This window comes from Arvicanthis niloticus, chromosome 7, assembly GCF_011762505.2.
Source record: "Arvicanthis niloticus isolate mArvNil1 chromosome 7, mArvNil1.pat.X, whole genome shotgun sequence".
Classification (NCBI taxonomy): domain Eukaryota; kingdom Metazoa; phylum Chordata; class Mammalia; order Rodentia; family Muridae; genus Arvicanthis; species Arvicanthis niloticus.
In genome coordinates, this window is record NC_047664.1 from 8945281 (window position 1) to 8958831 (window position 13551).

General features: G+C 41.2%; 1 protein-coding gene across 1 annotated transcript in view; it reads right to left on the reverse strand.

Annotated features, from left to right (window-relative positions):
* The window catches only part of Scg3 (secretogranin III), a 38785-nt gene that overhangs the window by 3494 nt on the left and 21740 nt on the right, over window positions 1-13551 (reverse strand). The window contains exon 11 of the mRNA XM_034509408.2: window positions 5647-5727. Coding sequence (XP_034365299.1) covers window positions 5647-5727 — 81 coding nt within the window. The remainder of the gene's footprint in view (window positions 1-5646; window positions 5728-13551) is intronic.

Sequence of the window (13551 nt, forward strand, 5' to 3'; positions counted from 1 at the left end):
CTCATTTATGGTGCCCAGTACTTCTTCCTCCCCAGGAACTTCTTCCTCTCTGCAGCCCTACCCCCAACTGTCTGTGCTGCCAGGATGACCCACCCTATTCTCTCAGCTCCTCCGTGCTTCTATGCCTAAGTAGGACAATACTGAGCAGAACCATGGTACACAGGATGCTGCCTTTGTGTGTGGAGTGGTGGTAATGGTGGGTGCTGCATCTTCCTTTCTATCTCGGAAACTTTTAGAGTCTGGGTCTTAATAAGTGAGGGACTTCCTCTGTGACCAGCATGTAATATAACCCGGCATGTGATCACAAAATACCTGTTTAAAATACTTCAAAAGCCAGGTGAGGTGTCTTGCACCTGTAATTCCAGCACCGAGGAACCCGAGGCAGGAGGATTGCTGTGGTTTTGACAATAGCCTGGCATATAAAGCAAGACTCTGTCTCAAAATAAACAAAACCAAATAACAAGGACAACAATAAACTGAAGGAAGCCAATGTGGGTAAGATAGGATAGGCAAAGTATGGAAATCTGATCTCTGTTCAAGACTGCTGTGGAAACATGGGGATATTACACTGTTCCCTTTACCTTTATTTGGCATTTTTGATAATAAAATAAAAATGCTTTGAAAAACTGATTTGAATAAAAAGAAATGAAGTTTCATATCTCAACATAATAAAAAGCATACATACCAAACCTACAGCCAACCTTACACTAAACAGAGAAAACCTGAAAACATTTCTTCTAACATCTAGAATGAGATAGGGTGAATACTCTACCTACTTTTATTCAATATAGTTTTCTTTTTTAAAAAAAATAATCACAGAATAATAAAGAAAGATAAAGGAAAGCAACAAAAATTTAAAAAGATGGAAGTGAAATTATCCCTATTTCAGAGGACACCATAAACACTGCACCATTACTGTCAGATCTGATAAACATTTCAGCAAAGTAGTAGGGTGCAAACTCACCATGCAAAAAGCATTATCTTGTCTATAACATAACAACCTTACTGAGAAGGAGACTAGGAAAGTGTCCCATTCATAACAGCTTCAAAAACCAACCAACCAACCAACCAACCAACCAAAAAAAAAAAAAAAAAAAAAAGCTACCAAGGGAGGCATGGTGGCTCATACCTTCCATCTCAGCTCTAAAGAGGCAGAGCAAGCAGGTCTCTGTAAATTTAAGGACAGCCTGGTCTACATAGTGGGAGTTTAGGTCAGCCAGGGATATTTTGATACTTTGTCTAAACAAACAAACAAACAAATGAAGGAACAGACAAAACTCTTTAAGACAGTAATAAAAAAAAAAACCAGATGAAAGTCTCACTTAGCAGTAAACCTAAGTAACCTAAATAACCAAGGAAGTGAAAGTAATCAGAAGATGGAAAGGCGTCTCATGTCCTCGGACCAGAAGAATTAGTATTGTGAATATGGCTATGCTACCAAAGGCAGTATATGGAGTCAATGTAATCTCCATCAGATTCCAGTGACAGTCTTCATAGAACTAGAGAAAAATCTTAGCTCTCACATGGAAAACTGGAAAAACAAGCAGAACGACGAATGCTGGAAATATAATACCTGACCTTCTGTGTTGGGAGCCGACTTTTAGCAGAAATCGGCTAGATTATCTTTGCAGCCATCTGGAACCATATACCCTGATAAGAGATTTGGTTTTCAATAGCCTACAACAGCTGAAGCACACTCTGATATCCCACATATTTTGTGTTGCTGTTTACTGCCCCCAGCTGCAAGGCGCACGTGGTAGCCATGCCTGCAAGGCATGCGGTTCACGTGCTGTCCACGTGCTATCCAGGCCATATATGCCTGTAAGGCAGATGTGGTATCCAAGTCTGCAAGGCACGCGGTGCACGTGCTATCCATGCTATAGATGCCTGTAAGGCTTACGTCATATCAACACCTGTAAGGCACGTGGTATCCACGCGCCTACAAGGCGTGTGGCAAAAGTATATAAATACCTCAGAATTCCCTTCAATAAGAGAGACTTGATAAAAGAGACTTAAGACTTGAGACTTGCCAAAGCGTTGAGGAAGAGTACGGGCCTCAACACTACTGTATCACATATAATACCTGACCTTATCACATATAATACCTGACCTACTGTATCACATATAATACCTGACCTACTGTATCACATATAATACCTGACCTATTGTATCACATATAATACCTGACCTACTGTATCATATATAATACCTGACCCACTGTATCACATATAATACCTGACCTACTGTATCATATATAATACCTGACCTATTGTATCTCATATAATACCTGACCTACTGTATCATATATAATACCTGACCTATTGTATCACATATAATACCTGACCTACTGTTATCACATATAATACCTGACCTACTGTTATCACATATAATACCTGACCTACTGTATCACATATAATACCTGACCTACTGTATCACATATAATACCTGACCTTATCACATATAATACCTGACCTACTGTATCATATATAATACCTGACCTACTGTATCACATATAATACCTGACCTACTGTATCATATATAATACCTGACCTATTGTATCACATATAATACCTGACCTACTGTATCACATATAATACCTGACCTACTGTATCATATATAATACCTGACCTACTGTATCACATATAATACCTGACCTACTGTATCATATATAATACCTGACCTATTGTATCACATATAATACCTGACCCACTGTATCACATATAATACCTGACCTACTGTATCATATATGATACCTGACCTATTGTATCACATATAATACCTGACCTACTGTTATCACATATAATACCTGACCTACTGTATCACATATAATACCTGACCTACTGTATCACATATAATACCTGACCTACTGTATCACATATAATAAATACCTGACCTACTGTATTATAGAGCTACAGTGACAAACACTGTGTGGTACTAATACAAAAATAGAGTTGGAGACAAAGAGAATAGAATACAAGACCCAGATATAAATCCTACAGCTCCAGCCACTTAATTTTTGATAAAGGCATTCAAAACATACATGGGGAGAAGATAACCATCTTCAACAAAGGGTGTTGAAAAAAATCTAAATTTCCACAGAGGAATGAAATTATATTATGTACACTTCCAACTTTGTACAAATTTCAATTCAAAATGATCAAAGATCTTTTTAAAAGTCTTTTACTATAATTATGTTAGGTGTACAGATGTTTTGCTGGCATGTAGATCTGTATCACTGGAGGCCATTGGATCCCTTGGAATGGAATTACAGATAGTTGACAGCTGGCATAGGGGTGCTGGGAATTGAACCCGTGTCCCCTGCAAGAGCAGCAAGTACTTTTAAATACTGAATCATTTCTCTAACCCCAGATCAAAGATCTTAATATAAAACCTAAAACATTGAAACTTCTAGAGAAAAACAGCAAAAGCATTTCTAGATACAGGCATGTGCAAGAACTTTCTGGAAAGGATTCCAGTGCTACAACACCTCCAGGACATGACAAGTGGGATCACATGGAATTAGAAAGCTTCTGTAAAGTGATCACTGGGGTGAAGAGACAGACAGGATGGGAGGAAGGCTTTGACAACGATACATCAGACAGGAAGTTAATACCTAGACTATTGAAAGAGCTACAAAGTTAAACATCAAAAATCTAAGTCACGGCAACTGGGTAATGGGTCAATTGGTAAAGTGTTGGCTAAGCAGGCATGAGGACCTGAGCTCAGAGCTCAAGCATCAATGCAAAGGGCTAGGTGTGGTGGAGCACATCTGTGATCCCAGTGCTGGGGAGGCAGAGACAGGCAGGTGGGGTTTTGTTTTGTTTGGGACAGGCTCTCACTATGTGGATCTGGCTGTCTTGGAACTAACTATATAGATCAAGCTGGCCTCAAACTCACAGAGATCCACCCATCTTGCCTCTCAAGTGCTGAGATTAAAATTGTGTGCCTCCACACCTGGCTGAGACAGACAGCTTCTTGAAGCTCATGGGCCAACCAGTCTTGCCAATTGGCTAGGTAGAGATGGCTCAGCAGGTAAAGGTGCTTGCTGCCAAGCTTGGTTACTTGAGTTTGATCCTTAGGACTTCACAGTGACAGGAGAGAACTGACTCCTGCAAGCTGTTCTCTGATCCTTAGAGACCTACCATGGCATGCATGTAGACCTCCTCAAGTTTAATTAAAATTAAAGTGGAAAGCAACTGAGGGAGACACTTGATGCCACCTCTGGCCTCCCACATATACACATGTGTAAAGGCACCCACACAAGTCAAAATCATTCAGTCAATAAATGGGTAAACGGGCTGAACGGACAGTTTTTCTTTGTTTGCTCGTTTGTTTGCTCTTTGGAGTCAGAGTTTCACTATTTAACTCTGGCTATCCTGGAACCCACTACTTAGACCAGGCTGCTCTTGCAGGAGACCCCGAGATCCAAACAGGCAATTCTTAAAAGAAAAAGCATGAATGACCAATGAATACTTGGCAATATGTTCTACATCTTTAGCCATCTGTCCCCAGTCAGAGTGTCTAACAATGGAAAGAAACCCAAAATGTTGAGGGTGTTTGGGAAGGAGTTTGTATTGCTGGGGGGAACATAAACTTTTGCATCACTACGGAAACCAGCACAGTACTTTCTCAAAAAACTGCAAATAATGTCCTTTGAATATAAACCCAACAGTGATATGGCTGGGTCATCCGGTGGTCCTAAGTCCTGCCACAGGGATATGTGTACATCCGTGTTTATTACTGCAGCATTCATGGGAGATAAAAAGTGTAATCAGTCTAGATGCCCATTAACAGATGAGTGGATAGAAATGTGGTTCATATGCACGATGACATTTCCTTCAGCCAGAAAGAAAACGAAATTATGAGAATCGCAGGAAAGTGAATGAAAAGTGAATGAAACTAGAGATCATTGTGTTAAGTGAAATAAACCAGACCCAGAAAGATAAGTAGCATGATTTTCTCTCAGATGCATGTGCTTGATTTTTAACACACACATGCACACACACACACACACACACACACACGCACACACGTCTCATGTGTGTGTGTGTGTGTATAAGGGTATGAAAGTAGAAAGGAGACCATGAAAGGGGAAGAAGAGATCTTATGGGTAATGGAATATATGTGACCAGAGAGTAGGGTGGAGCTACTGAAGGAGAGGACCAGCAGGAGGTAGGGAGAGGGGAGAGATGGAGGAGGTAGGGAGAAAGATCAGTAAGAACAAAATATGTTGAAAATGCTATGATAAAACCCATCACTGGGGTTGGTGTGGTGTGGTGTCACATGCTTTTAATTTCAGAACTAGGGATGCAGAGGCAGGTGAAACTCTGTGAGTCTGAGGCCAGTCTGGTCTACTCAGAAAGTTCTGGGCTAGTCAAGGCTGCACCATGAGACCCTGTCTCAAAAACAAAACAAACAAGCAGACAAAATCATTTCTCTCTACAATAAGTTTTTTTTTTTTTAAAAAAAAAACCAAAACAAAAATCAGCTGAGAGAGAAGTGGGGGTTATATCTCCCTTGACACCCGAGAGTCTTTGAGTTTGAGAGGAGACCTTAACTTAGTCTTTTTGACCTCAAGAATTGTAGATAAAAGAACTCTGGGGAACTGGGTAGAGTTTATGATGCATGAGCTCAGTCAGCCCTTACCTTCTTTGTTGCCCTTCTTGTTGTGTTTCTTCAGCCATTCAATGTTTTTCCTAATGGCTTCCAAGTAGGCTTCTGTCTTCCCTGAAAAAGGCAAGAGAGTCAGATCGAACACGCAGAAAATTTCCTTGTACCTCTTTCTAGACATGTGTGTACACACGCGTTCATGTGTAGGGAGTGTTCAATGAGAATGCTTTTGAATAAGATTTCAGACACAGACAGCTTGGTAAAGATCAAGGACGGTTAGTTACACCCCACGCAAATTTAGTTTGATGTCCGCTTGGGCTCTTAAAAGATGTGGGTGCTGGGAACTGAACTCAGGTTCTCTGCAAGAGCCCCTACATGATCATAACCACTGAGTAATCTCTTTAGCCTCTGCTTAGACATTTTGATTCCATTTACCAGATAGGTGGATCCCTGTGATTCTTAGATTGGGTGATTTCAGGTTAGTGACTCTTCTGAGGAGCAGTCTCAAGTCAAGGGCTGAGTTAGAATGACAGATATTTACCAGCTCCATCATTTGAAGGTTCAAAATCTCTGGCTGTAGGGTAAGTACCTTTTTACAACACTAAGCCCAGCTTCGAGAGGCAATAAATCAACACCTGGATAAGAAGGTGGGACCAAGGCTTTTTGGTTTGGTCAACAACCTTTTAAGGCAGCCATATTATACCATCCTTTATTTCACAGATGAAGAAGCTGAGGCACACAGAGAGAAAGTAAAGTAATACCACACACACACACACACACACACACACACACACACACACACACGTATATATGTATATATATGTATACATACATATATACATACATAAGCATTCACATATGCATGCACATGCTTGTGCATGCGCGCGCGCACACACACACACACACACACACACACACACACACACACACACACACACACACACACAGAGCTAGTTTGTTTTAGAGCCAGGACTGAACTTGGGGGAATCTGATGACAGTTCACACACAGTGTATCACTGCCTTAAGATCTGTCAGGCTTTGAGTTTCCACAACTACATTTAAGAGGACTCTGAAGAGCTTTCTTCTTGGCCCGAAGCCCAAGCAGACTTCAGTACTATGACCTCATGCTATCAGGTTCCCAATGAAGTGCCGAGAAACATCTATGGAAAGGGATAAATGGACCATAAGAGATTTGCCACAATTTTCAGCCCTAGTCACCATCTTCACCTATGCAGAAGGGACTTTGGTTTCAATGGTTTGTTTTCATGGATGTAAGATAATGAGGCTGGCAAGATGGCTCAGTGGGTTATAGGTACTTGCTTAAAAAACCCAATGACTGGAGTTTAATCCTGAGAACCCATGGGAAGTGGGAAGGGGGAAACTGGTGCTTGAAATGTTTTCTCTGACCTCCACACATGCCCACACCACATCCTCTCTCATAAATACAATAATAATACATTAAAAGTTAAGTAAGAAAGTCAGACCACATACAAAACAATGTCCCCTGGTTAGTGGTAATCATTTGGTACACTCTTTGTGGACAATGCCACAGTCTGTCACTTGGTGGCAAGATAACCAACAGGATTTGGAAAATTTAAGACAAGTTCTCTCCATGTTCTCTGATTGCTCCCTGGAACTTTCTACATAGATAAGGTTGGTCTCCAATGTGTGGCTATCCTCCTGCCTCTGTCTTTTGTATATTTCCATTATAGTGTAAGCCACCATGCTTCCTTCTGGACTTAGTAATATAGTGATTTCTATATCAATATATTTTTCCCCAAATGAGGCATTTTGAACAAGGAAAGAAATTTTAGTGCAGCGTAGATTATTTCAAACTTATTTTTTCTTGTAAGGTGTTTAAATCAAGTTACTGATCCTCATATGACTTATTTTAATAATTAGATAATGATTTAACATTAACATATTAGATAATTAGAACTTCTGAAACTTTTGAGTGTATCTTAATACATTCTTTCTAAAATATTTTTTATAATAATTTAAGACAGTTCATGGATACTATATTACAATGGGAAAGAAAAGCTTATGTGAGAAAAAGAAAATCAATGCTTGTCACTTAAATACTACGTTAGAAATGCTGGATTAGAAAGGTTAAACATATTTTGAGGTCCTGAGAATGTAGTTCAGTTCACAGAGTGTTTGCCTAGCAAGCACAAAGCCCTAGGTTCTACCCACAGCACCACACAAGCCAGGTTTGGTAGTCCATAACTGTAACCTTAGCGTTTGGGAGGTGGAGGCAGGAGGATCTGGAGTTCACAGTTACCCTCAGATTCCTAGTGAGTTCAAAGCCAGCCTGGCATATATATGATACTGGAGGGGGAAGGGGAAGATGGGCTTTGTGGCTCACAACTTTAATTCCAGAATGAGGAGGTGGAGGAGAGGGTGGGGTGGGATGGGGGTGGAGGCAGATGATCTATGTGAATTTGAGGCCAGACTGGTCTACGTGTTGAGTTCCAGGACAGCCAGAACTACCTACTGATACCCATCTTTAAAAAACCACAGCATACAGTCTTTACCTTTGGGTTTCCTTTTACAGATTAGTTCTTATTTATGTGTATTGAGTTTTCTGAATGGATGCAAGTGAGCTGTGGGCCTGGTGCCTGAGGAAGCCAGAGGTGGGTGTGGGATTCAATGGAACTGGAGATACGTGATGGCCATGAACTGCCTTGCTGGGATGGCCTCTGAGTATTCTGAAAGAGCAGGCAGTGCTCTTAACCACTGAGCCCCCATGTCTCCCTTTATTCACATATGATAACAGGACAGCCTTCAACTGATAGAGAACAAAATGACACATCAATACTTCAGCTTCCTCAGGCATGTTCACACAGTCCCCTGGGTGGTACACTTTGCGGCCCACTGACAAACACTGATGATTAACATATTCAGGGGTGAGGGATGAAGCATCAGGATTATTAGTAATAATCCTGAGATGGTTCTAAATGACTGGCACCGGTATGAGCCCTCCACACATTTCCTGGGATGTGTGTTAGAGCAGGAATGAAGTCAGGTGTCCTCTGCTCTTGAAGAGGAGCAGCTGGCTTTTATTTACATCTTCTCTTCTCTGAGCTGTAAAGTAAATCTTTTATTTATGCACTATTCACTGAAAGCCCATGAGAGTCCACTTTGGAACACTGGGCTATTTTTTTTTCAATTTATTTCAGCAGTCTTTGGAAAAAAATAGCTCATGGCTGAGGTAATATGACATGAGCCTTAAAACACATGCTGAAGTAGATGGAAGGGAGCCAAAGTCAAGACTCAGCCAGCATCTCTGGCTGTTCTGATCTTCAGTGCTATAAGAGAAACACCCCTTCTTATTCATGGCCTTCTTGGCCCTAATATGTGACCCTGACCTTCTCCTGTCCTGAAGAAAAGTAGAAATCCATGTGATTACTCTACCGAGTACAGTAGATCCTAAATACATTAGAGCTTCAAGGACATTTACAACAACACAAAGAACCCTCCCCCCAACATACAAAATGGGCCAGCAAATAAAGGCATTCGCCTTCAAGTCTAATGACTTGAGTTCAATCCTCCTGGATCCACATGGTGGAAGGAGAGGACTCCTGAAAGTTATTCTTTGACCTCTACGTGCCTGCTGTGGTGTGTGCTCCTGCCATCAAATAAATAAGTAAATGATAAAAAACCCAAGTGTTTATAAAGATTTTTTTTTTTATGTAACACTTAAAACCATGTCAATATTACATGACTCCAGTTTGAGTTCCACATATAACCACTGGTGTGAACAGTGAGAAGGGGCACAAAACCACTTACTGAGAATGAAACCCAGTTGGTAGAGTTCATGCCATGTGTGAAAGCTGGGTTTGATCCCTAGCACCAAACACATTGAAATGGTAATGCATGACTATAATTCCAGCACTTAAGAGTTCAAGGCCATCCTCAGTTACACAAGGAGTTTGAGGCCAGCTAGAGGTGCGTGAGACATTGTCTTAAGGAAAGAAGGAGGAGGAGGAATAAAGAGGAAGAAAAAGGAAGGGGAAAGAGCAGGAAAAGGAGAAAGCATATCATTTCTCCACAGTATTTTACATACCCACAAGATGCAGTAATACAAATGCTGATAGGCTCTGGATTAAGAGTCAGGGGTCATGGATTCAAGGCCCAGCTTTACTACTTTCTGGTCATGAGCTCTTATGTTAGTCAATTCATTTCTTGTATGTTGCTTTCTGGTTTTTTAAGGGGTGAATTCTGGAAAGGCAGTTTATGGTTTTACAAAGGAGGAGACACTTTTGATGTCTTTTAGCAATGTGTGCTGATATAAAGCCTCCTGAGTTTGTTTGGGCTCCCATCTTACTTGGCTCAGAGAAGACTAGACTCTCTGCATTTGGATGTATGTGGAAGGCTGGGGACCTGAGGTGTGTAATGGTCTGTTCTTAGGTTGCTTAACAAAGAACATCCTCAGGAGCTGTGGGTTTAGAAATTCAATAGGCTGACTTTTCTGGCTTCAGTAAAAAAGGGAAGGGAATGAGAAGATGTGCAGGTGAAAGTCCCCTCAGAGTCACCTTTTCCATTATAATGTCATTATCAAGTTATCAACATGACAAGTGATGGCACCAGAATGAGCCTCTGGTGCCACAAGGCTCATCTCATCCCTTGGATGAGTTTTGAAAACATTTTCAGAGGGCTGGCTAGGTTGCTCAGTGATTAAGAGCACTGGTTGCTTCTCCAGACAACTCTGGTTCCATTGCAGCACCCAGATGTTGGTTGACAACAATCTGAAACTCCAGTCCTGGGAATCAAATGCCCTCTTCTGGCCACTATGGGCACTGCACGCACACGCGCGCGCGCGCGCGCGCGCACACACACACACACACACACACACACACACACACACACACAGAGAGAGAGAGAGAGAGAGAGAGAGAGAGAGAGAGAGAGAGAGAGAGAGGCAGAACACCCATAAAAATCAATCAATTAATTAAAAGAAGATTTTCAGTGACTCACAAATCAAAAGTGAGTAAGTGAATGTCCAGCTGGCAGCAAGGGCTGCACTTACATAATGGAACATTACAAAGAACATTCCCCTAGTCTCTAGAGAAAATTAAGCAACTTTCTGGATATGGTTAGAATTGGAATAAAATTTCACTATTAATAAATTCCTAAATTTAGAAATAGCTATGGAATCATTCAAATAACTTTACCAATTAGAAATCATCATGTTTTTTTTTTTTTTTTTTTTTTTTTTTTTAAAAAAAAGACTGTCAATCTGTGACAAGTGTGGTGGCCCAAATCTGTATTCTCAGAATTTAGGAGGTCAAGCCAGGAAGATGAAGAGCTTCAGCAACCTAGTGAATTCAAGTTCAGTCGGGACCACCTGAAACCCTGTCTTAAAAAACCAAAATAAGTAAATACAAGTAAGTAAAAAATACGAGTCCTTGTAGAAATCAATTGTTTAAATAGTCTAAATTACATTCAAAAGTAAATTAGAAAAAAGAATTATCTTTTAAATAAAGTGTGTCATTTTTTTGTACTAAAAATTAAATTTGATATAAAGGTTTAATTTTTGTTTATGTGTGTCTGTGTGCCACATATATGCTGGTGCCTAAGGTGTCAGAAGAGGGCATTGGACTCTCTGGGGCTATAGTTATAGGTGGTGCTGAGCCACTGACCTGGGTGTTGGGAATTAGACTCAGGTCCTCTGTAAGAGCAGCTCTCCAGCCCCTATACTAGATTTTGTGAAACAAAATGCATGCAAACTATATTTCGTAAAGTGACGTGATATGTCTTAGAATTTTATTGTTGTTGTTACTATTACTCCCACATATATTGCATGCAGGTCCAGCATCTGCCTGCCTAGTTAAGGAATATTAACTGTGGTTACATGGCACCATCACCTCATACTCCAAGACCAAAAGAGACTCTCTGAGAACATTCTGGCCAGTGTGTCCTACTTATAACAATTTTCTTAAATTCTTTTAGCTGGGCCATTACCTTATTCTATGCTCTGTTCAGCAGTGCTCCTAACTCCCTCCTGAAGAAAGCCTGTGCTCCACCTGCCTACTCACCAATAAATAGGATGTATGTGTATGTGTATGACTCTTGCCTATGTAGAGGGTGAGAAGCATCTCTGCAGGCACAGTGGCTCAGGTCTTTTCTCCTAGTTCTCAGAAGGCTGAGTCAAGAGGACTGCCACAAATTCACATCCAGACTGGGCTACAGAGTGAGTTCCAAACCAGCCAGCGTTAAAGACCCTGCTTTTAAATAAAGAAAAAGGAAAAGAAAAAGAAACCCAGTCAATCTAGCCTTCAACCACATCTATGCACTTACTTTCTGCATAGAGTCAATGGGTGATCCTCACTGATTTTATAACAGAAGCAAAGTAACCTTCGAAAAATGGTGCCAATGAGCAAATGTAAGAACAAGCGAATGCTTGTTCTTTTGAGGATTAATCAAAGACAAATTTTTTTGAAGGGGGGAAGTTAGAAATGTTGGTACTCAAATTATGTTCAGTTTAGTGTTTCCTAAACTATGTTAGACTCATTTGTTCTTGCCATAGAATAATACAACCAAGGGCTGTGGGGAATAGGGAGCTAATTTAAGCCCCGAGTCTCCACCACCTTCAGGAGTTTCAGGAGAGCTAATGTAAAGACTAACACTAGACAGAGCATTACTGTCGGATGGAAACCCTATGGAGGGTGAACTATCCCACCAGCATCAGTCTCCAAATGCTCTGCTATAGCTCAGAACTGGGATGTCCCCATAGATCCAAGTATTCACAGCCTGGTTCCCAAGATGGCACTATAGGTGGTTGTGGAAACTTTAAGAGGTGGGGCTTCTAGGTCATGGGGGTGGGGTACACTCTCCATGAGCATAGTGGGACTCCAGCCTCCACCTTGTTCTCTTTTTCCCTGCTCGCTACTGAAGTGAGTGATTTTGCTCTGGCAGTGTCCCTCCTACAATGTGCCACCTACCACAGGCCCAAAGCAGTGAGAGAAACGGATGAGCCAAACTCTGAGTCAAAATCAACCTTTCTCTTCACAAGTCTCAGGTGTTGTATTATAGTGAGAGAAAGGTGACTAACACTCACATTCTCTGTAAGCAGCACCGATTCTCCCTTCAGGCTCCAGTCTCATGGTGCTCTCTTTAAAAAGTAGAAAAGTTGAGCTATGTTACACTGGCCTGGGGATGCTTGTCCGGCAACATAAGGTGTCATCCTCAACACTCAGCATGCTACCTAGGCAGGTTCAAGGACTTACTGTGTGGCTGCTGTGCTCCTGGGGAAAACGACCTTTGCACATGAAGGAAAAAGGGAAGGAAAGAAGGGAGGGAGGAAACAGAATGCCTTGAAGAAATTGGTTTCAAGTCTTGGGAAAAGAAAATTTGCAGTGGATCTAGAATATCTTGTTCTTAGTAAGAAGTGAAGATGGGGTGTTAAAAGACAGTGGTGGAATGAATAGAGGGTTCCTACTGCCACACTGTGTCTATCTCCCCATAAAACCATCACTGACTGACAAGAATGGAAAAACTTAATAGTCAATGTTAACAGCCACTCATGGTAGCACGTATCTTTAATCTCAGCACTGGGGAGACTGATACAGGTAGCTCTTTGTGAATTTGAGGCCAGCCTGGTCTACACAGAGAGCTCCAGGCTAGCCAAAGCTACATAGTGAGAATCTGTCTGAAAAAATTTGAAAAATATGTTGATCAATACCGGGCCAATAAGATGGCTGCCAAGACTGACAACCGGAGTTTGATCTTTGGATCTCACATGATGGGAGGAGAGGACAAGCTTACCTCGTGTCCCCAGACCAATCTTGTGTTCTGTGATGTTTGTACCTGTGCATGAGTGTTAGTGTGTGTGAAGTGCACGTGTGCGCACACACACATACACGTACACACACGCGTACACACACACACTAAAAATATAAATAAATAAACAAATAAATAAGCATAAAAGAAAGTTAAGGC